The sequence below is a fragment of the Eutrigla gurnardus genome, assembly GCF_963514095.1.
Source record: "Eutrigla gurnardus genome assembly, chromosome: 20".
Taxonomy (NCBI): Eukaryota; Metazoa; Chordata; class Actinopteri; order Perciformes; family Triglidae; genus Eutrigla; species Eutrigla gurnardus.
Genome location: NC_139931.1, coordinates 21,010,910 through 21,035,660, shown reverse-complemented (window position 1 = coordinate 21,035,660; position 24,751 = coordinate 21,010,910). Strand labels below are relative to the sequence as shown.

General features: G+C 45.2%; 1 protein-coding gene across 2 annotated transcripts in view; it reads right to left on the bottom strand.

The window, feature by feature from the left end:
• The window catches only part of abcc1 (ATP binding cassette subfamily C member 1 (ABCC1 blood group)), a 36,556-nt gene extending 12,621 nt beyond the window's left edge, over window positions 1-23,935 (bottom strand). For both annotated transcript variants that reach the window (XM_084036210.1, XM_084036211.1), the window contains exons 1-17: window positions 23,555-23,935; window positions 14,873-15,049; window positions 13,068-13,196; window positions 11,800-11,937; window positions 11,589-11,714; window positions 11,066-11,127; window positions 10,333-10,464; window positions 9,826-10,053; window positions 8,829-9,006; window positions 7,683-7,844; window positions 7,208-7,300; window positions 4,546-4,749; window positions 4,239-4,385; window positions 3,199-3,286; window positions 3,044-3,113; window positions 1,526-1,652; window positions 386-562 (exon numbers count right to left, since the gene is read on the bottom strand). In XM_084036210.1, the coding sequence (XP_083892336.1) occupies window positions 386-562; window positions 1,526-1,652; window positions 3,044-3,113; window positions 3,199-3,286; window positions 4,239-4,385; window positions 4,546-4,749; window positions 7,208-7,300; window positions 7,683-7,844; window positions 8,829-9,006; window positions 9,826-10,053; window positions 10,333-10,464; window positions 11,066-11,127; window positions 11,589-11,714; window positions 11,800-11,937; window positions 13,068-13,196; window positions 14,873-15,049; window positions 23,555-23,602 (2,286 nt within the window). In that variant the 5' untranslated portion in view covers window positions 23,603-23,935. The remainder of the gene's footprint in view (window positions 1-385; window positions 563-1,525; window positions 1,653-3,043; window positions 3,114-3,198; window positions 3,287-4,238; window positions 4,386-4,545; window positions 4,750-7,207; window positions 7,301-7,682; window positions 7,845-8,828; window positions 9,007-9,825; window positions 10,054-10,332; window positions 10,465-11,065; window positions 11,128-11,588; window positions 11,715-11,799; window positions 11,938-13,067; window positions 13,197-14,872; window positions 15,050-23,554) is intronic.
• Between the last annotated feature and the right edge of the window lie 816 nt (window positions 23,936-24,751).

Sequence of the window (24,751 nt, the reverse complement as noted above, 5' to 3'; positions counted from 1 at the left end):
CGTGTAGCTTTTGATTTTCCTTCCATGTTAACAGGTTCAGTCGTGGCCCCTTCTAGAGATCTGAAGGGTCCCCGGTTGTTCTGTGCTGTTCACAGTGAAAGTCTTTTGACAGTATATTGACTTCATACAAGCAACATTAATACAGTCCAAATGTCATCTACCCATCATTTGCCAACACAAGTCTTTTTTTCTGCTAAAATTAGCAGGACAGTGATGTGGAAGCTTTTAACTGTGGATTTACATTCTTAATATTTCTGCTAAATAATGAAAATGACATTTATGATGAAATAACATTGTATGACAGCAGTGGGAAATGCAGATCATTTCCACAGAAGGCCTACGTTTGTCGGTTGTAGAGGAAGGGACTGTGAGCTGGAGTCTTTACCTTCTCTCCGATCTCCGTCTCGTCTCCGGCAGGAAGGATTTCAAGGTCCGGCTGGAGGGCACATGCCTCCACCACACACTGATACCAGTCCTCTCTCCTCTGCTGACCAAACATGATGTTGTCCTTCAGTGTGGAGTTCTGGATCCAGGCCTGCTGGGGAACGTAGGCCACAGAACCCTGCAGGGCCACACACACACACACACAAACTGTTAATATCACGCCGTTCTGTGGTTGATGATGAGCACAATGCTGCTCCCCAGAGGATGACCCCCCCATGGGTGTGCAATATTTTTAACATCTTTTAGACAGAACTGAACCTCAAATAAATGGAAAAAGCAGGATGATGTCATTAAATATAATAGGGATATAGGATTTTAAATCATTGATCGCAATAAAAAATACTTACAATAAAGTTGACCCTGGTGAATTCCCATTCCCTTTTATCTTTGACGCACTAATAATAATTGTTTCTTGTAATGTAAAAGTGATCCTACTGTGTTTTAGTTGCATTTTAAGAGTTTATTCTTGATGATTATGGGGATAGTATCGTCAATCACAATTATTTTGGCAGGATAACCGTGATATGAACGGCCTGTAGTCATCCTTGGAAGGTGTAATGCTTGTGATGCATTCACTGTCCCCGTCAGGACCGCGTTCATTGAAAAAAAAAAATCAGTTTCTGAATCTTCCGTAGTTAAAGAACCGTTGATCACCAGGATCATGGCGATGCATCAACATTCACAAGGTGTTTTTAATGACCATATATGGTGACTGTGGGTGTGTAGTTATGAGGCTGAGGTACAGGTATGATGAGCAACATTTCAGAACAAAGAAAATTCTCTAGGAAGCGACAATTTTACTGTCTGGTACAAACAATCAGACAGTGCTGAAAAAACAACACCTGTAACCATGGTAACTAAACATGTTAAGTGGTGAGAAGACAAAAATCTAAACAAAGTTTATTCTCTCTGTATGCTGGTGTCCACAGAGCGCCCTCTTTCTGGCAGAATCTTTGTGTGATACATGAGCATCACCTCTTCACTGTTATCATCCAGTGGGCTTCTGCTCTGAACTACAGTTAAGACGTGTGTGTGTGTGTGTGTGTGTGTGTGTGTGTGTGTGTGTGTGTGTGTGTGCCACCTTGACGGCCACGGTTCCCTCCAGTCTGTCCATCTCCCCCAGCAGGACGGACAGCAGTGAGGACTTCCCTGAGCCCACGTGTCCCACCACCGCCACCAGAGAGCCTTCTGGGATACTCACATTCAGCCTGCACACACAGAGGGGACATTCAACGCCATGGAAGACATACACAGGGGAATTTATACATGAGGTGAACCACATTAGTCAGTCAACTATTGGATGATTCAATCCAAGGAGCTGTTAGTAAGATTCCATTACTTTATTTTATGGGTCATTCCGTGTCATTTCATCAAATGCCGTCCACCTGACCATCTCAGAATGTCCTGAAAAAATTCAAGTACAAAGACACACTTGATAATAGGACAAATCCAAAATATTAGGTCTCTACTGTCAACAGTGTTCTCATGAAACATCACTGAATGAAGGGTAGTTTAGACGGTTTTTGGCATCATGCTCTGAAAAGCCATTTGTTGTTGTAGGTTTGATTAAAAAGCTATTGACAGTAGAGACCTAATATTTTGGATTTGTCCTATTAACAAGTACAAAGTATGTCTTTGTACTTGAAATTTTTCAGGACATTCTGAGATGGTCAGGTGGGATGATTTTCAGAAATTTTATGAAATGACACGGAATGACCCTTATGCATACAGCCCAAATCACAAATTTGCCTGAGTGCTTTATAATCTCTCTGTCCAAGGACCCTCCATCTTATTAGGAAACCTTTCTAAAGAACCTTGAAAAGCAGAAAAAAAAAAAAAAAAAAAAACGTAGAGACACTATGTTCACACCAAACATGAAGCAAATTTTTCACGGAGCACAATTGCAATCAAAGGTGATGCAAAGATGCAAATAGATGCTAATCGAGGTCATTCAGGGAATTTGTATGATGTTGGTATGCAAAAGCCCATCAGCGTTGAGATTCTCCTCCTGATGACCTTATTTGGAGTGTTGATAGAGCAGCTACAATTTTAGCATAGCCTAGCATCCACCAATCCAGACTCCATTTAGAAAACAAGTATTTTTTGTTGTTTGCTTGTCATCTTGCAGACAGACCTTTCAAAGCATGACTTTTTACTGATCACCAGCCATGATGGATGAAACCTGGTTGTGGTCTACATGGCTATAAGCTCCGCCTCCTCTCCAGCACATCTAGCATGAGTGATGCCAATTAACACAAATTATCCCACGTTGCTTCACGTTTGGTGTGAACACACCTGAGGAGGGATCCAGGATGAACATGTGCACTAGATGTGATGATACAGAGTAAACAACCAACTAATAATTACAACATGGTCCATCCATATGGAATGGAAGCAGGGATAATACTAAATACTTAGTATTTACTATTATCCCTGCTTCCATTCCATATGGAGCAGCAGAGGACATAACAGGATACAAGTAATAATAATTTGACTAAGCCATAATAATAATAGACGTGGGTTTTGAGCAGGAGAGAAAGCACAAAGACTCATGGGAAAAAGTCAACACTGCAGCTTCCTGAGAAAAGATGCCACATACCTCTTGAGTGTGGGTGATTCTGCTCTGGACCAGCTGAAAACCCCATCCACGATGGAGATACTGTGTGGGGCTGGGAGGAGGGAGGGGGTGGATTAGTGTACAGAGACCAAGAGACGACAGAGCAGCAGGAAGAAAAGCAGCAGGTAAACACTCACAGCCTGCGACGGCTCCGTGCTCCACGCTGTCCTCCTGCAGCTCCTCGTGTGACAGGAACACTCGGAGCCGCTTCAGGGACACACTGGCCTGTAGGAAAACACAAACACCAGGGATGAAAACTCTGCAGATCCACCGCCAACACTGTGTGTGAACCACAAAGACACATGGGCATACATGTACACATTGCGTTTATCAGATTAAAAAGACGAATGTACGCCCCAATCTCATGGTGTCATGGTGGAAGCTAGGGCCATAAAATAGTGCCACCCAATGATGTCGGTCCTACCACGTATTGAAAAATGAGGAAAACGCTGCTAAAATTCAGTGCTTGACAGCAGTTTCGCCATCACCGTAGAAGCAGAGAAAACAAGACCATGGCCAGTGTTTCCCCCATTTTTATGCACATCATTAATATCCTCCGCTGAGTGTGGTGAAAATTCTACACATGCACATCCATCACGACTGAAAACCCCCCCATTGCTGCTTTGTACATGTTGAAATCCCAGATCCACCAGGAAACCAAGCCGTCCTGTCTGAGTTCAGAACATCAACCAGAGGTGTTCGGTGGATTTCACCAAGCTGGATTCACTGGATCTAACAAGACCCACGTGGGCTGGTTTACCACATCTGGAGGAACCCAGAATAAACTATTTATCTGTGATTAAATAGCAATAACCAGATGATAAGGATGCTGAAATAACTCCAAAATGATGGTGATCAGTAAAAAGTGCTGAGTCATGCTTCATTAGGTGTGTCTGCAAGACCACAAGATAACTACTGTCAAAACGCTGGTTTTCTGAATGGAATCTGATTGATGGGTGCTAGGCTATGCTAACATTGTAGCTGCTCCATCAACACTCCAAATAAGGTCATCTAGACATAAATACAGAAGAGACCTTGTTGTTTGGACCACAGACAGTCCAGAGACCAGACCAGACTATGTGGAGGAACCAGAGACTACTATCTAGACCTCGTGCTCTGCGTTTGGTGTGAACGCAGCGTGACTGATAGAAAGAAGAAGCATGGCTGACAGACCCACCTGCACCATACTGCTGATGACCATTGGCAGCATGTTGAGAGGGAAACGCAGGATGTTGAAGAGCGCCAGTGAAACAAAGGCCTTCTGGGCATCGAGCACGTTATGTTCGTCTATCAGCACATACACGGTGAACGTGGACAGCGCCACCTAGAAAGGGACACAGTGGGACGGACACAGAGATCTTAATGACAAATATACTTGTTTTGAATATGAGATTTGTGCTCCACCATCTTGTCCAGTCTGTATAGATTGCACTAGCTGAACAACGTGACGCCCCGTCCAGGTGAGGAGATGGGGTGGGACTCACCAGGAAAGGTGCACAGACCCAGGTGAAGGTGGACACAGCACCCAGGTAGGCGGTCTTCTTCAGGACCCGCAGCTCGCTCTCCCGGATCTCAGACACCTTGTCCTTGAAGGCCAGCTCCCAGGCGTACAGCTTCAGCACCTTGATGCCATTCAGCATCTCATTCATCAGCTTAATGCGATTGTCCTTACTCTTCATCTGAGCCACCTACTCCACACAGGAAACATTCAGAGGAACAAACGGAGTCAGACCAATGATACAAACTGGCACAAGGAGGATCAGTGATGAATAGTACAGCATTTCATCAGGTCATAAGTGAATCCAGTATCAATAATCCTAAATATCCTCACGAGAACAAAAGCTGTCAAGCTCTCGATAATGGTGGAGAATCCTTTTTTTTTTTTAAAGATTTTTTTGAGGCATAGACGCCCTTTATTAGCAGTGGATAGATCGGAAACATGAGGAGAGAGAGGGGATGTGACATGCAGCAAAGGACCTCCGGCCGGGATTCGAAGTGGGGTCGGCTGCGTATGTACGTTCGTACATGGTATGCGCTTAAACCACTCCGCCAACTGCGCGCCCTGGAGAATCCTTTTTGTTATTTATTTTTCCTTTATTTATACATACTTAATCTTATGTAAGATTATTTGACTGTTTTTCCCAAAAGAATTTTCACAAAAAAGTGATTCCAGTATGCTTAAGTATATATATAGGTATATTTGTTATTATCACGTTAGTATCATGAATCTTCAATATTGAGACGGGATAATTGTGACATGAAATGTTCAATTCCTTTGAGTAGCACCCATAGACATATGTAGCATAGACATACGTAGCACAGACACACGTAGCATAGACACACGTAGCATAGACACACGTAGCATAGACACACGTAGCATAGACACACGTAGCATAGACAAACGTAGCAAAGACACACGTAGCATAGACACACGTAGCATAGACACAGGTAGCATAGACACACGTAGCATAGACAAACGTAGCAAAGACACACGTAGCAAAGACACACGTAGCATAGACATATGTAGCATAGACACAGACATATGTAGCATAGACACAGACATACGTAGCATAGACACAGACATACGTAGCATAGACACAGACATACGTAGCATAGACATACGTAGCATAGACACAGACATACGTAGCATAGACATACGTAGCACAGACACAGACATACGTAGCATAGACATACGTAGCATAGACAGACATATGTAGCACAGACATATGTAGCATAGACACAGACATACGTAGCATAGACACAGACATACGTAGCATAGACACAGACATACGTAGCATGGACACAGACATACGTAGCATGGACACAGACATACGTAGCATAGACACAGACATACGTAGCATAGACACAGACATACGTAGCATAGACACAGACATACGTAGCATAGACAGACATACGTAGCATAGACACAGACATACGTAGCATAGACACAGACATACGTAGCATAGACACAGACATACGTAGCATAGACACAGACATACGTAGCATGGACACAGACATACGTAGCATAGACATACGTAGCATAGACACAGACATACGTAGCATAGACATACGTAGCACTGACACAGACATACGTAGCATAGACATACGTAGCATAGACAGACATATGTAGCACAGACATACGTAGCATAGACACAGACATACGTAGCATAGACACAGACATACGTAGCATAGACACAGACATACGTAGCATAGACACAGACATACGTAGCATGGACACAGACATACGTAGCATGGACACAGACATACGTAGCATAGACACAGACATACGTAGCATAGACACAGACATACGTAGCATAGACACAGACATACGTAGCATAGACACAGACATACGTAGCATAGACATACGTAGCAGGAGGATCAGAGCGGGTCAGAGTGGGCCACTTCTTTCTAAAGTAAACTGAGTTATGTCCAATGGTGAGGGTTTCCCAGTAGCAACCAGTCAAGTCGTAATGGGAGGAAGCAGAGAGACAGACTACAAGAGGAACAACTGTTTAAAGTTGCAGTCCATAAAATTTTCATCTCTGTAATTGTCTTTTACGTTCCTATCTATCAAAGAGTGAGTTAAAACAATGGTGGTTGATCATGTGACCACTAATGAAAGTATACTTGCTGCTTTGTCCAGAAATAGGATCACCGTGTCTGTGGCCACATTCCCCCTAAACTCTAAATGAGTTTGATCTTTTTCCGTCAGTCAGCAGTGGTTGGTCTGCAGGTGGAGCTACTCACGGAAGTATGCTGCGTTTACTTGTAATCGGAAATCAGGAACTTCCAACTGCTGAGTCAGGCTCCCTCTAGTCTAAAGTAATTGTCCAGGTCCATTTCATTACTGCTGACTCACAATGGAGGATAAACAGCAGAGAAAGAAGACCATTCAACTTCCAGTCCAAGAAAAAGAAACAACAAACTGAAACTGTTCAATATCTGTTCCACTTCCATTCTAGTTCTATGGTAGAACCTCCGTTCTATCCGAGTACGAAAGAAAATAACAGGTGCGGTGTCGGATGTGACCTCACTGTCTAGATCCATCGGAACATTCAAAACGGCTGCCAAAGGCAACAGGTGATGTATGTAATGGCTGGAGAGGAAAGTGAAGAAAAGTTGGGTCTGCAGAAGAAAAAGTCCCACCTGATAGGTTTTGGTCTTCATGGCGATAACTGCATTAATAGGAACCATCATCACCATGACAGCCACTCCAGCCAGCACAGACGGACCCAGGTTCTACACAGCAACAGACCAAAACCACCATTACTCATCGCCATCGTCATGTTGGAGTTCACATCCACGTCTGTCCAACATCACTTCATCTGATCCTCTCAGCAGTTTGTGTGATATAATAGGAAGGGTTGGGGTTTAAAAGAGGAGATATACAGCATATTAATGAGCCTACTTGGGCATGTAAATGGCCTCATTTATATAGCTTTTCTCCAAAGCGCTTTACAGGACATTCACTCACACATTCACACACCGACGGCGTAGGGGGATCGAACCAGCAATCTTGCGGTTGCCAGCCAACCCACTCTACCTCCTGAGCCAAACCTCCCCATGTGGTTGGTTATGATAGTGAACATTGTGACAATCTGTAGTTGCTTTGTAACCCTACCTGCCACAGGAAGTAGAGGGCCAGCACCACCTGCAGAGGGGCGGACCATACCATGTTGATGTACGTAACGAGGTCCATGAAGCGCTGAGCGTCCACCGACATCAGGTTGACAATCTCTCCCACCGTGGAGGTGCGGCGCGCTGCGCTGCTGATGACCAGGGCCTGAGAGAGCAGATCCAGGCAGAGGTTAGAGTCCAAAGGTCAATTCAAAGCCGAAGCATGCACACAGCCGACCAGGGAATTCATTCAGCTGTTCATTAAAGAAGGCTTTGTGTTACTGGGGGATCTAATTCATTTTCATCCATCCAGCTCTTGCAGGTTGAAAACAGGAAGGAGTGAGCAGGACCTGTGATCAAAGCAAGATCCACCTACCCAGGATTATGTTACTTGTTTTTAATATACCTGTCCACGTGTACTCTGATATCATAATTATTGTTTACCCTTGTCCACTTAATAATAATAATAATGGATTGGATTTGCATGGCGCTTTTCTAGACACTCATAGCGATCTGACAGGGTTCCGGGTTCCATTCATTCACACACAGTCATACCGATGGTGGTCAACTACGATAGTAGCCACAGCTGCCCTGGGGCAGACTGACAGAAGCGTGACTGCCACTCTGCGCCTACAGCCCCTCCGACCACCACCTCAAACATCCAGCAGTCATACACATTCACACGAGGCAAGCTGGGTGAAGTGTCTTGCCCGGGGTTGGAACGGCCGACCCGCTGAACATTGGTCAACCCGCTCTACCAAGTGAGTCACAGTCTCCCCACTTGTTCTCCGATATCATTATCATTGTTGTTTACTAGGGCTCAAACAATTAAAATATTTGAATCAGATTAATCACAGGGTAGCTGTGGATCAAGGCATTAATATACAAAAATCCCCCCAAAAAGTCTATGAAACCCTGGAGAAACTGAATACACACATGCAGCCAACCCTGGTCAGATGTACGGAGCTCTGGATGAGCAGTGACATCATAAACATATCGATTCAAACATTAACACAGTCAGCCATTTATTACCAGCTGTATGCTTTTTGCATTGTTTAAACTCTGTGGCTGTAATCTGACTTCTGATTCGTGTAATATCACACACACACACACACACACGCACAGACTGTGCTTTCATATCTTTGCCTACCTTCCTGTAGACGGCTCCGATGATAGCAGTACGCAGACGCATGCCTGACACGAAGCAGACGTGGAAGTACTTCTGGAGGATGAGCGACTGCATGCAGGTACATATGAAGAGTAGAGCGGTGTAGAAGTAGCCCTGCCAGTAGGGGGCGCTGGAGTCGTTGACAAAGAGGATCAGCAGCCTGGACGGGATCAAGAGAAGGAAGTTAGCATGCAGGTCATGTAAACGTTGCTGCTGATTATGTGGGATGGGAATCACCGTACAATATTATCACTAATGATACTGAAGTCAAGATACGATCTTATCGCAATATTAAATATATTGCAAATTGCTATAAATAATATTGTAATGTATTACCTTTTTTTCAACTGCAAATAATGCTGTTATGTTGTTTGTCAACATCTGTTTGATCCAATAACTCACTTCATTAAATAATCTCCCTTCAATCTGTTTGACAGCCTTCCTACCAATCAGCTGACTTCACCATGACGAGGCATGAGACGCTATGAACATTTCACGTCGTTCATCTTGGCCAAAACAACGCAGATTCACAACATTTCCTGATAATTAACCCCACGACCAGCAGAACCAACTCCAGCTTGCAGACTGAGAAGGCAACTGTCACCAGAAGGTTTCACTTGTATCTCAACATCAATAGTATCAAAAAACATTGTTACCTTCTGTCTGTGTATTGATACAATATTGGCACGCAAAGTTATCGCAGTACTGTACGTTTTTCAACACCCCACCTCCGATCTGAAGGTCTGTGTATTTAGTAACTACAACAGCCTGATTCCTAAAATGGTCTTGGACAGGCAGCAGCATCCACATGTGTCCTAAGACTCTAGGTCCAGGACTCATGTAGACCAGTTCCAGTGTCCAGCCTCACAGAGAAACCAACGGTGTGTTCAGGCCTCGTCTTTCTCCTTGAGGAGGAAATGTGCCTTTGGATGGGCGAGTAAGTGTAAATACCAGTGACCAGACTGTGGAGGTTTCTCACCGGAGGATCTCCGGCCCGACAAACATGAGGACGTCCTGGATGACCTTGTAGAGGCAGGACATGAGGAAGTAGGGCCCAAAGGTAAGACACAGAGCCCAGAACAGGGAGGATTCCTTTGTCTTCTGGGGACTTCTGACGAGCAAGATCTCGGCCTCTTCCACAGCTCGGCCCTCTTTGCCCTCAGCGTCTCTGGCTTGCTTGGGCGAGGACAACGTTTTCTGCTCCATCCTGAAAAGACAACATTGAAGGAAAGGCTGCTTCAATTAAATATTCTAATTATGTCGACTGATAGGAGAGTCGGATATGAATTGCGTGATTATTTCAAAACATTTCCTCACAATATCTTGTTATAGTAAATGTAAATGTAAATGTGATGAGCTTTAGGTGTAGCTATGGCAGGTTGGCTGAGACTTACCACATCTAAACCAACGCCTACATGTTCGACACGAAGGAAAATATTCCTGTTCTCATATAGGTCACATGTAGCAGTTTAACAGGGTAATGTACCTTTTGACCTTCAGGCACTCTGCATCCCAGCGGCGAACCAGCTGTGGAACCACTCTTTGAGAGCGGTCATCGGAGTTCAAAGACCACAGGTCCTTCTCCTCTAGGGGGCGCTTGTAGCCCGTCAACATCATTCTGGTAGAGATGAGAGCAATCTGAGACAACTCACACAGGACGGTCACGGCTGGCAAAAGAACATCACGAGGCCAGAGGATTACAAGGTCAATACGTCTTCTCACAAACCATGACAAGAGTGGTCAACTGGTCTTCACTGGTTTTATCTCTCCCACTGAAGAAGTTCACAACTAATGTGAAGATTTTTTCAGGTGGTGCGACAAAGTCAATGCAAAGATGCAAAGATGCAAATGATGCAATGCTGTGGATTGAAAGCCTCTCAGCGTTGAGATTCTCCTCCGCTGGAGAGGAGATGCCCGACTTGTTGAATCAGAAGTGGAGCAACCAAATGTTGTCTCCTGTGTCTGTGGTCCTCCAGAGGTCTAGATAGTAGCTCACATTAGTCCAGAGACCAGACCAGACTATGTGGAGGAACCAGAGACTGTCTGTGGTCCAAACAACAAGGGCTCTGCTGTATTTACTTTTAGTCTTGCAGACAGACCAAACAAATCATGACTTCACATGTTTTACTGATCACCATCATGATGGAGTTATTTCAGCATCCTTTTCTTCTGGTTATTGATATTAAATCACACAAGTAGGACATGAATGGTCTGCTTACCCGGTGATCCACCAGAAGGTTATTCTTGAGAGGAAATTAGCTCCAGGTTCAGGGCAGGGATTCTGAACACAGACACATTACAGTTAGATCCAGAAGACTTTTCTGCTGCCGTGATCCCACACTTCATGTTTTATGTCAACAGCTGTGACCAACTTCTCTAAAACTCATCACCCAGATTGCTGACATTAGACCCCCCAAAAAATCAGTCAGAATTCATTCAAATCGGATAACTTGGACACAAAACAAATATTTGATTCTGTGTGTGTGTGTGTGTGTGTGTGTGCGTGTGTGTGTGTGTGGGGGGGGTGCTGTGTCAGACATTGAAAACCTCGGCTCTAGGAGCAGCTTTGGGGCTCCACTTGTGTTCAGGGGATTACAATTTGAGTAATGCCATTTTTTGGGGGTTTTATCAGCTTTAGTATTGCAAATAATAATCAACAAATAAACACTCACAGAGGACGTAGACGTTTCCACCCCTTTATATATATATGAGGACAGAGAGATTTGTGGTGAGGAATCTCACCGAGTCTTTGACGGCTTCAGAAAAGAGGGGCCGCTGGTCCGTCAGGCAGGACAGCAGCAGAGCCACCAGCAGCAGAGCATAGTAGATGTAGAAGGTAGTGTACCTCCACACACACACCGTCAACGTCTGGAACAAAGAACACGCTTTTAATGGGTTTGTTATCAACTCAATGAATCCACATTTAGCTCAGCCCTGCTCATTGAAGACTGACCTGATCCAGGGCCTGCAAGATCTTGGACCTGAAGGTGACGGAGGCACACAGCAGTGCCAGCAGCCAGAAGATCAGCATGACCCCAGACGACTGGACCCCTTTCATCCGTTCATACTGGATTAACATGGAGGCCAGCAGCTGGAGGAGAAACACAGTTCAACATCTTACTAGACCAAACACACAACTAGGACTTGAAACAGCCTCTGCTGTTTCCCTTATTTTTTATGCAATAAATGCCTGAGCTTAATACCGTGAATCCTCTAATACTGGCCCGTATTCTATTACTGGCCAGTCTCTAACATTGGCCAGTCTCGCTGTCGGTGGAGGTAAATAACGGCCGGTCTCTAATGGAAGCCGGGGCAAGTGTCCACAGGCAGCGTTATTTCCACGCTTCCCATTCATTGTCAGCCTGCAATGACTTTGCGTTGCGGAGATTTTGGCTGAAGCTATATTAGAGGATTTACGGTATGTAAGAAGCCCTGCAATGCATGCGGAGGCGGTGCGCCGCCGCCTCCCGCAAGCTCTCGGAAATCTTTTAAACTGAATGTTGTTGATCTAAAATAATGACAGATTCAGCAACTGCATAGCTTATTTCTCACATAAAATGTTTTCAGAAACACATTTCGGTGAACTATTAAAATAAGAGAAAGTTTCCAAACGAGCAGCCATGTTGGTCGGTTTGAAATCCGGGAGCAGACAGGACAGCTGTGAAAGCGATCATCCAATCAGGTGCAGCCATGAAGTGTGCGTGTGATTGTATGAAGGAGAGCGCCTGTCAATCATCCTCCTGGTGGCAGCCCACCAAGCGTGCAATACTGGCAAGCGGTAAACATTGTTTACCGTAATATGGCAGATGCGGAGCACATAGTATTTTATAGGTTCAAATAGACACAAAATCGTTTTTTTTTTAATTAATTCTACTGGTAGTCCGTTTTGCTCAAATAGAAATGGGACCTGTCTCTAATTCTAGCCTCCTATCAGTAAAGGCCTAGGCCGCGATGCGCTTGAGTAAATAAAGGCCCGAGCCTATATTAGAAGTCATCCTCTCCTTGTGTTCATTATGCTTTGAAGTCTTGAATACATAGAGCGAACAGAAATGTGTAAATTATATTTTCCAGCAGAATCTATTTTCCTATCTGTTTAGTATATCAGTGCTTAGCCATGTCATATGATACACTACTTCAGTACAGAATGAATATCACTGCTACAGCAACATGGAAACAATAAATCCTATTTGATTTCTACATAAATGAGGCAGGAGAACTCACCATGGTGAGACCGAGTAAGGTGGGACTGACGAGGTGGACGGGTGCAGGGACGCTGCTGCCGTGACTTCTTTCCCAGAAAGAATAGAAAACATCTGACCAGCAGATAATCCACAGCAGGAGGCCGACAGCCTGTGGGGAGAAGAACAATGCACTGTGTTCTGGCAGGTTGCAGATCAGTCCCTCAAGGAGTTATTTCACTGGCTCTTTTTTTGTGGGTTGTTGCAGAGTAAGACTTGTCGATGCATGTCGCAACGTTTTTAGAAGTTTTCTTTTCCAATTAAATTAAAGCTATGGTCTACGATTTGGAAAAAAAAATCCATTCAGTCTATCAGCCGTAGGCCTGCATAGAAATTGACCAATGGGAGCCATTGGTTCGTACCCTCCATCCAATCCACTCATCTCCCCTGCTTCTCCCGCCTCGTCGAATCGTGGAACACTGAGGGGAGGGGTTTGGTTGGGGGGGTGGGATGCTTTTTTCAAATCTGAAGGCTCAACTGATTTTCAGAATGTAGACCATAGCTTTAGGGAGCACGTGAGCATTTTTGTTATTGTTGTACAATACATTAAAAACCAAAAGGCAAATCGTTAGAGCAGGGCTCAACGCTAAGGTTTTTTTCCACTTGCCCGGTCGGGGCCAGTGGGTCTGAATTCTACTTGCCGGAAGTCAATTTTCACTGGCCCCAAATATAAATAGTTTTTTTTATTAGTGGTTATCAAATAACGACAAAGATTCAGGTAAATTGTTATATTTGATCTTTATTTACAATGTATGAATAATTCTGACATTGTTGGAACATTGGTATTTTTTTTTTCGCGGTTTTATCCCATATTTTAATCTTGGCCACTCAAACTTTGGCACAAAAATAAATAAATAAATAATCCCCTCACACCCGACGTGCTCTCTGACCTGCTGACAGCCATCGTCCTACAACACGTTCTGCATTGTAGTTGGCAACTGCTGGCCCCTCAATGCTTATGTAAAGCAGCTTCCACAACATTTCGACTGAAAGGCTGCTACGCCAGTCAGTTTCCAGGATGCTTGAAAAGTTCGCTTACGCTTGAGCTCGTACGCAGCCATCTCCTAGTTCTTCATCAACCGACTGCGGCACCGCGAAACGCGAAATCGTTTTTTTGGGGGTTTTTTTGCTTCGAGTCCTCCACTTGCCCGAATGGGCAAGCGGGTTGTCATAGTTACTTGCCCGACGTGGCGTTTTACTTGCCCCGGGACGTCGGGCAATCCTTATTGTTGAGCCCTGTAGAGTGAGAATTAAAATGAGTGTTCTAAGTAACCATACCAAAATAAGCATAATTTGTAGTCACAAAATATGATGCTAAATGTAAAATGAGATGCAACATGAGGAATAAGTTCACAACAAGCATGTGATGGCGAGACGATGAGAGCAAGTTGGGGACCACATGACCTCAATATGGGAGAAGTGATGTGACGATTAAAGCCTCCCATGCCTTAAAGGGCACTATGGAGCCGTTTCTCACACTCTTCACAGGGTTTGGTGAGTTTTCAACAACAAGGGTGTTGTATTTATTTGAATGCTAAAAGTAATTATGGGGCACACACCCAAGCACAATGACATAGTAATCGGTTGCCACAATCATGTGTCCCTAAAAGAAAAATCCATTGTGGCCGTTCAGTACGATATCAAACTTGGACGTCAGACAAACCATATCGTATTTGTTGATCTTTATGGATTCATGGTGGAGAGCAGGAATAATAAAAACAATGTACAATATTACATTTTATGAATTTGAAAAACTTCCCAAAGCAATCAAGGGGTTACATCACTCACAGTTTTTGCTTTGTTGATGTGGCTCATACATATGTAGCCGCGGTTGTGGCTGCGGAGGAAGATGAGGTAGATGGGAGCACACATCCAGAGGTAGAGGCATGGCAGCCACACCAGCACAGTGTTCTGGAAACACTGGGTGAGGTCTGGGTTAGAGGTGTTCCATGTCCGGCTCCAATCCTGGCAAGGCAGAGAAGAAGAGAAACTCATCACGATGGAATTCAGTTCACCAAACTGCCTGAGGAATGGAACGACAGCTGAAACACATCAGTGCACCGTGACATCATCGTCATCAAAAAGCCCACTGCTTAAAAAGACATATTTCAACCAGAATAAGCTACAGAAACAAAGCAATGTGTTCCATTCTGGCCACTAGGGGCAATGAAACCTCCACAGACTTTACAATAAGCGGATGTAGTTGTTGGGGTTGTAGCAGGAGCAGATTTGGTTATCAACAGTTAATTATTAATATCAATATGATTATCGGTATTAATAATTATATTTAATATATTATCATGATATAATCATGAATAAACGGGGCACCACCCTGGGATCAGGGAAAAGATAACCTAAAACTGTATTCAGTCTCAATATAAAGGTTTTATACTCACATGCCAATCATCGTGATCATTGGCATAGAAGCATAAAACCAATCGAACAATTAAAAAGGCGTGAAATTCAAGCACTAGCCTTCACAACCTGCTGTTATCCAGTGACATATACACAACAAGCACAAGAGACCGCTAGTTATAATATAATAAGATTTATTAAAATCAGTAATAATGATCACAATCAATAACACTGCAATTAACAAAGCCTCATTACCTAACTACCTAACACACAAAACTAAGCTAAACAGAAGGAGAGACACACGTGGAGTGTGTGTGTGTTTGTGTGTGCGTGTGTGTGTGCGTGTAGAGAGAGAGAGGGAGAGAGCGAGAGAGAGAGAGCGAGAGGTGGAGCTACGTCCTCAACGCGTTCAGGGGCGGAGCCACTGATGTCCGATGGGGCAGCGAGAGAGAGAGAGAGGTGGAACTATTCCTCGCAGCGTTCAGGGGCGGAGCCACTGACGTCCGATGGAGTAGCGAGAGAGAGAGAGAGAGAGAGAGAGAGAGAGAGAGGGAGAGGGAGAGGGAGAGGGAGAGGGAGAGAGAGAGAGATAGCCGTATGTAGCCACCAGATGTAGCTATGTCCCTAGCGTTCCCTAGCGTCCGTCGGGAACAGCTGGCTTAGGACACGTGTGTGCGGCGTGTATGTGTGTGTGTGTGTTAGCGGGACACAAACAAAGAGAGAGAGAATGCGCGAGCGATATTCTGAGTCCCAGAAGCCGTGCCGCTATCACACGGGCTCGCGTGAATGAACTGGCGTTTATTCCGCGAAACCGGTCTTTTAACTGATAGTAGAGGCTTTCTGAGCTCGCGAATATGGCGGAGGTTAGTCTCAAACACTGTTACAGAAATCAACCCAGCTGCGTGGGTACACGATCAGTATTCAAATACAGCAGCACATGAACCAACGGACTCGGCGGTCCGCGATCAGAACTTAAAACACGTTAGCAAGAATTACAAGCGTATCCTACACTATCACTTATGTCTCTGCCCAGACTGATAGCCTCTTACTGGTATCGGCGATGACGGCGTTCCGTAACGGCGGTAGTTCGTGGGCCCCGGCGTCAGCGGGGGACGTGATGAGTCGGCTTCGTCCAGACGAGAGCGGAGCGGGTTTCCTCTCGTTGATCAAACTCAAATAAAGAAAACAGTTGGTGTTTCCTCCTTCCACGAGCGGCGATATAATCGCGGCTTGGCGATTTAGTCAGCTTACTTCAGACAGCGTCTGGTAGCTGGAAGGCAGGAACGGCTTGGTTCCTCTTGTTGCAGCGGTGCGCTGCAGGAGGGGTCGCCTCCCGTTGCAACGTGGTGCTGCGCCGGTTGTAGGAAGAGACGCCAGAGTAGGAGTCAGAGTAAGTAAAGAGAGCGTTCTCCAGGCGGCTTCGGTTTATAAAGCTCAGGCCGCTCCAGGGGACCCCCCGGGGTTCCCTGAAGATTGTCAGCCAATAGGGCACTCACCTGGGTGAGATGTGAAACTAAAATGGCGGTGTAGTTTTTAATCCCCTTTGTCCTGTTGTCCTGGCCGCATGTGTAGGCTTTTGTAGGCCGCATTGTGTAGTCCTAACGGTTAGGTCCCAACAGTCCCCCTTTTGGTCTGAAGGTTGAGGTGTGGGACGCAACCTTCGGAGCAACATAAGGGCCGAACCGTCCATGTATTCCTTGAAACAGTCATTCAGGTTAAAGTCCATAACTTGATGGAGGCATTGTCTGGGCAGAGATTTCTAACCATCTAACCTATATCAAACATCTGCTAAGACACAATTTTCACAAACATCAACATTGTCATTACACTCAGGTAGTTTCAAACAGGACACACCCCAACTATGAAAACGGAACGAAGGAGGAAAAGGAAAGCGAGGAAAAGGAGAAGGGGTTAGTGGTCGTTTGGTTTACTCCTGGAGGAGATTTAAGTTAGCCATATTTACTATGGTGTGGCTCAGGGCTGTAACGCTCCATGTAGCCAGAAACGGAGGAAATGTCAGAGGCGCTGTCATTATCTGAGTTGTCATGTTTGTACACTGCTGGTTCACGTGACTGGGACAGAATTTCGGAGTAGGGCTTCCTACTACTTCTGTGTGAATGCCCATCTCGACGCAGTTGGTGGGCATGTCGGTGATGCTCAGTATCCCCACGCCGTCTCTTACCAGGCTTCTGGGGGGAGTTTAGTGATGGTTGGGTCGAGTCACGCCATAGCGCTATCGTTTTTATCAGCTTCTCGATCGGGTCGCACGGATCCCTATCTTCGTCAGTTTGGGAGTTTGTCTGATTCCAGGGGCGTGCTGGCCGCTCACCCCCTTTCGCGCTGTTATGAGGGCTCTGCTTTAAGGCGGCGGATGTTTGGGAGTTACTCTCGTTCCTTGGTTTTGTCTGATTCCTGGGGCGTGCTGGCCGCTCACCCCCTTTCGCGCTGTTATGAGGGCTATGCTTTAAGGCGGCAGACGTTTCGGACGCAGATGTGTCGAAGTTAGCGGGCTGGCTTTTAAGTTTGCGCGCTAAGTGGGTTTCCCAAGCCATCTGTGCGTAATTACGAATCTCTTGCATGGAGAGTCGATGTGTCCTGAAGTGTATGGTGACATCGTAGCGCACACTTTTGTGTAGGTTATGCAGGAAGAGGGCCTTGAAGGCAGGCTCTTCCTCCACTCCTGGGGAGTTACGGCCCTGAGCATAGACGGCCCTGAAGCGCCAATAGTACTCCGTGGGTGATTCCTGCTCCTCGTGTACAACAGCGAGGGCACTGATCGTAGCGGCGGCGGGATCCCAGTCCCGGCTATACTCCTTCCGGAGTGCTGCACAAAGTCTGGGGTATCGGTCCTGGGTTCTGGGTGCAAGTGTTCCTATGAAACTGCGGACATGTCTGGTTGTGGTCTTCCCGACTAGTCTGAGCTTCTCCCGTGAGGAGGCATGGGGGAGGTCAATCAGGAGTCTGTCTAACTCTCTCAAATATTCGTCAATATTATGGTTCGAGTTGTCGGGATCAAAATGTTGAATATCTTTAGCCATGCTCTCAAGCTCTTCAAAGCGGAAGCGCTGTGGCGTCCTTTCTGGTGAAGGCGAGACTAAGCTAGGTTGAGGAGGCGCGTCGCAAATTACAGGTTTGTTCCAAAGATAGGAAGATTTTGGAGGAGAACTTGTGTAAGTTCCGCTGCTGGTTTCTTCGCTGTCTGTGTCGGAGCAATGGGAAGCTGCGTAGCCGTTACCGCTGTCTCTCAGTGGAGTTTGTCTTAAGGACTTTGTGTCCGCTGGTAACTGTTCCCATCTTCTGCATGGCGGGGGAGTCGTATTTTCACTACAAAAAGAGTGGGAGTCGGAGAAGCCTGAATCACACTGACTGGCCGAGTCTGCTGAGGGAGGACATTCTGGTTTAGACTTCGACCACCTGTTCTTGTAGGACAAAAACTGGGACTCTGTGGTGTGCAGGACATCTAAATAACGCATGGCTCTCATGTCTGCTGCTTGAGCGTCGTGGAGGCGACAAGCACTTTGCTCCTCTAGTGCTACCACTTTTTTCTCTAGGGCAGATTTACTCTGAACCAAGAGACAGGTTTGTTTGTAGAAAGTCAGTAGCAAGCATTTTAACAATGGACCTTTGGATGATGTTACTTCATCAGATCTGCTGTTCAGTAACGAGTCGATCTCCTCTTGGCACTCACTGAGATTTAGTTTCTGCAAAAACTCAGAGTAGCCTGTCTGAAGGCTCTGTGCCACAGATGAGATGAACTGTTTGCAGGGGGTCTCCATTGTGTCTGGAGAGAAAGGAGGGGGGGTTATGCAAATCACCTGATAAGGTGACTGACGGTTCTCTTTTAGAGAGGTCAGCTTCAGCCTCTAATGATTCTATACAGCAACTCAGACTTACTGTAGGCTGCTTACTTAATTTTTTGCCAAAGGCACGCTAACTGAAATGCACGGCAGGAACAGTTAGGGAATTATTTTGAAATTTTAACTCGAGCTAGAACCCGTGGTGGAAATAGCAAGGTACAATTTCAACGTTCACAGAGTCGGTGCACTCTGTGGCTCTATTCTCTGCTCTACTTCTAGTAAAGGGAGAATACGGTGGCTTTACTTGTTCGGTGTTAATCGCAAGAAAAAAAAGAATGTATTTGTTGTTATACTGATGTGGGTGGACAGGTGAGCTGCGTCGACCTGTGACTTACAATGGAAATGTTAGTAACTCTTCTACAGCCTGTGGACTGTCAATGAGGTGTCTCTAGCACCTCTGGTGAGTAATAACAGTGTTATAACGCGTCTTAGTATCCCTAACCCTGCGTAGTTTGTTAGTATTGTTGTTTAAACAATAAATGGCTAATCACAACATGCATATGCAACCCTCGACTGTATTTGCTTGGCAAATAGTAACAGGGAGCAAACAAATCGATCCTTGAACATCGATTTCTAAACAATGATATCAATAACAACAATTCCTATTTTTGTTATTATTACTATAATTCTCAGGTTATTGTGCATAAATCTCTGGATAAAGCTGGTTTAAGAAGGCCTCACACGGGGCGTCATTTATGTTGGGGTTGTAGCAGGAGCAGATTTGGTTATCAACAGTTAATTATTAATATCAATATGATTATCGGTATTAATAATTATATTTAATATATTATCATGATATAATCATGAATAAACGGGGCACCACCCTGGGATCAGGGAAAAGATAACCTAAAACTGTATTCAGTCTCAATATAAATGTTTTATACTCACATGCCAATCATCGTGATCATTGGCATGGAAGCATAAAAACAATCTAACAATTAAGAAGGGCGTGAAATTCAAGCACTAGCCTTCACAACCTGCTGTTATCCAGTGACATATACACAACAAGCACAAGAGACCGCTAGTTATAATATAATAAGATTTATTAAAATCAGTAATAATGATCACAATCAATAACACTGCAATTAACAAAGCCTCATTACCTAACTACCTAACACACAAAACTAAGCTAAACAGAAGGAGAGACACACGTGGAGTGTGTGTGTGTTTGTGTGTGCGTGTGTGTGTGCGTGTGTGCGTGTAGAGAGAGAGAGGGAGAGAGCGAGAGAGAGAGAGCGAGAGGTGGAGCTACGTCCTCAACGCGTTCAGGGGCGGAGCCACTGATGTCCAATGGGGCAGCGAGAGAGAGAGAGGTGGAACTATTCCTCGCAGCGTTCAGGGGCGGAGCCACTGACGTCCGATGGAGTAGCGAGAGAGAGAGAGAGAGAGAGAGAGAGAGAGAGAGAGAGAGAGAGAGAGAGAGACAGAGAGAGAGAGAGAGAGACACACACACACAGACAGAGAGTGTGTATGGTAGAAGACAGTAGTAGTGCAGATATACCGTTGAAATACACATTTTTTTATCTACTCTTCACATTTATTAAATGTATTGTCTCTTCCTGTTTCCCAGTGCGAGTTGAGATACACAAATATGATCGCGTTTGTCAATCGCGGTATTTTATTTTGAAAATTGCTTTTATTTTGAAAATTGACCGGATTGTTTCGTGTTTCTCCGTGTGATTTCCTGCCAGAATTGACGCGTTCACTCGCGGCACGCGCAAAAAAATAGAGCAGACGGTGAAACGATCGCTTCACGGCGCGGGAGGGCCGCGCGGGAGGGCCGCGCGTATTCGCGGCGCTCCGCGTCCAGTGTGAACGACACCATAGCTTAACAGGGGCGCCGAATGGAAGCGGGCTCCGCTACGCGTCTATTCGCGGCGCTTCCGCGTCCAGTGTGAACCTGGCGTAAGAATAGCCAATCATAATTAAGTAGCGCTGCACCGAACCAATCATGCTGGAATAGAGCCACGTCAAGTTAGGTTGACGCACACAGCACACGTAATAGTAATTTGATTTATATATCGTGATATATATCGATATCGACTGATATGAAAAAAAATATCGTATCGGGATTTTTTCCCATATCGCCCAGCCCTAATTGAGACCATAAACTCATGTTTACAATGTTTACTGAGATAATACATCGAAGAAGTAGGACCATTTTCTCGTAGACTTCTATACAACCAGAGAGCAGTCGCCCCCTGGTGGCCAGCAGAGAGAAGTAGGACCATTTTCTCATAGACTTCTATACAACCAGAGAGCAATCGCCCCTTGGTGGCCAGCAGAGAGAAGTAGGACCATTTTCTCGTAGACTTCTATACAACCAGAGAGCAGTCGCCCCCTGATGGCCAGCAGAGAAAATGACAGTTTATTAGCCTTAGCTTCACTTTTCAGAACCGGAAGTTGCCGCTACTTTCGCAAAACAGTGACAGATACACAACAACCGTTTCAGCAGCTTATAAAAGCTGGTGACGTATACAGTATGATCTGACAGGAAATGTTCAGGTTGTAAAACCAAAACAATAAGAAAATGTTCAAACGATGCATCAATTGAGTTTACTTTAGAAGAAGATCCCCATTAGCTCTCCCCGGGGTCCATGTGTACAGAGTTGGAGGTCTGGCCCTGTTTGGTCCTAAAGTGTCTCAGTGGCACATGACAGGGGCTTCATTCCAAATACAAGTACAAAGACAATTTGTACAGCTATAGTGGGATGGCCCATCAACTCTGTCTGCTTCTTATTTACAGATCCAAGGCCTGTGTATAACCACCAGATTTCGTTCAGTGGCACCAAGAAAGGGCAGCGAGCAGACAACAAGTGGATACCACCTTTAACTGTGCTTGCCTTTAATACCACCTTTAATTGTAACATGCATTTTAATTATGTAGCTGAAAAAGAGTCTTTGGACTATTAATGGAAACACTGCTCTTGCTAATCCGGCCCAGCTCTCCTCGAGCCGAGGACAGGTGAGCTTGAAACGCCACCACATTAGCCCACCATCGAGGCCAAACACGTCACACAGCACAAACTTTATTCAGGATGCTCACATTTTAATGTACATATCCATTGTGAAAAACATGATATTTGTAAAACTAATGAGTGAGCAAAATGTATTTATATAGCACGTCTACAAACGTAAGTCACAAAGTACTTAATAATAATCAAATTAAAACAAGGATTCATGATAGTAGAAGTGACCATACAAGGGGAAAACACGGTACACGATATACAGTATTAACGACCCTACAAGAAGTTAAATACACAAAAAAAAAATCACCAACAAAAACACTCCACTGGTCGGTTAGAACTAACGAGGCCTCTAGGATGAGAGGAGAAACGGCTTCAAAAACCAAAACCAGATCCAGGTGTCTAAGATAAAGCTTTCAGAGATCACCAGGACCTTGATGACTGGGAACCTTCACAGTACATAATAATTGCATCGTAGTGCAGAAATTCAGCTGACCTTATCTGAAGCCTTCTTTAAAAAGGAGTGCACAGAACAGAGGGTGGGGGAGCAGGCAGAGCATCTGTAGTCTAGGTGACATGGTTTAGGGCAGAACATGTAACATGTTTGACCCGAGGGTGTATGCAGGAGCCTGATCATGTAACGCTCTATAAGTGAGAGTTATGAAGCGGATCCTGCAGGGAGCCAGTGAAGAGATCAGAGTTATGGGGGTAATGTGAGACCCTCACTGTGACCTAGAGAGCAGCCTGGCAGCAGCAATCTGGGTCGCCTGGGATCCATCAAGAGCAGAAGAGAACAGGAACGCGGTTGTATAACTGACTGACCATAACAGATGGTTGTATAAAGTCATAATATGCGTTTTTGCCAGGTCGTGCGAGGCTGGTTTCGAACCCACGGCGCAGTAAGAGCTCGGCTCCGGTGTTGCGCTCAGTCACAGTTCGATGTGAAAATGCGGCGTGAACTTTGCCACAGCGCTTTCTGTGACAGCGTGACGAATCCGGTGACGCAGGCAGCCCGCGACTGCTGTTGTTAGGTCAGCACGGTGAGCACGGTGCGTGCGAGCGTAGCGGAACCATTTCATTTGAAAACCGGTTGGAAGGGAACACCGGGTGCGGGTGGTTAAGCCGGTAATTACGTGACTGTTACGTAGGAGAGCTGCTATGTAACGTTAGTTGGCAGGGTCATGGAACACAAGGGGCTATGATATATTAGCATGTACCAGGTAGCTAACAACAATAACTGGACATAGTTCGAGATGAAGGAAAAGACGCAACATTCGTGGACATAAACTCACCCAAAGTGGATCGGAACCGTCCAGACTGCAGAACTTGTCAAACCCCATTCGCCGCGACGCAATGGGATCTCAAGCCCCGGCTGTTTGGAGTGTTTTGGATGCTCGGCGAACCTGTAGGCAAAGAGGAAGCAAGCTTCCTCGTCTTCTTCTTTGTTGGCTTATAAATGAACGTGAAAGATGTCTACCGCCACCTGCTGGATTGTTGTGTAACGTCTTGGCGAACACTTGTCCACAGGGACCGCTAAAATCCACTCCAAATTAAAGTTCTTTCTTTCACTCTGAAAAACTATTTTACTCATAACGATTAACATATTGCATGCATGCTTTAAAAAAAATCACATGAGAAGTATGTGAGATTTAAAGTTTAACCGCTGTCAGGAAAACGAAGAGTCAGCACACTGAGCAGATAACCTCATATAATCTTAATCTAAACCATCATAGACAGTTTGTGGCCAGCATATGTTGTGCTTTGGTGCTGTTCTGCTGGTCATATGACTACCAGACTCTGGTGAAAATGTCAATTAAATGTAATAAAAAGCCAAATTAGTAAAATAATAAAACCATAAAACAAATTTAGCAATTAATCGTCAGCCCTGTGATAGACTGGTTACCTGTCTGTCTCTACATGTCTCCCTGTGATAGACTGGTTAGCTGTCTGTCTCTACATGTCAGCCCTGTGATAGACTGGTTACCTGTCTGTCTCTACATGTTAGCCCTGTGATAGACTGGTTACCTGTCTGTCTCTACATGTCTCCCTGTGATAGACCGGTTACCTGTCTGTCTCTACATGTCTCCCTGTGATAGACTGGTTACCTGTCTGTCTCTACATGTCTCCCTGTGATAGACTGGTTACCTGTCTGTCTCTACATGTCGGCCCTGTGATAGACCGGTTACCTGTCTGTCTCTACATGTCTCCCTGTGATAGACTGGTTACCTGTCTGTCTCTACATGTCTCCCTGTGATAGACTGGTTACCTGTCTGTCTCTACATGTCAGCCCTGTGATAGACTGGTTACCTGTCTGTCTCTACATGTCAGCCCTGTGATAGACTGGTTACCTGTCTGTCTCTACATGTCAGCCCTGTGATAGACTGGTTACCTGTCTGTCTCTACATGTCGGCCCTGTGATAGACTGGTTACCTGTCTGTCTCTACATGTCGGCCCTGTGATAGACTGGTTTCCTGTCTGTCTCTACATGT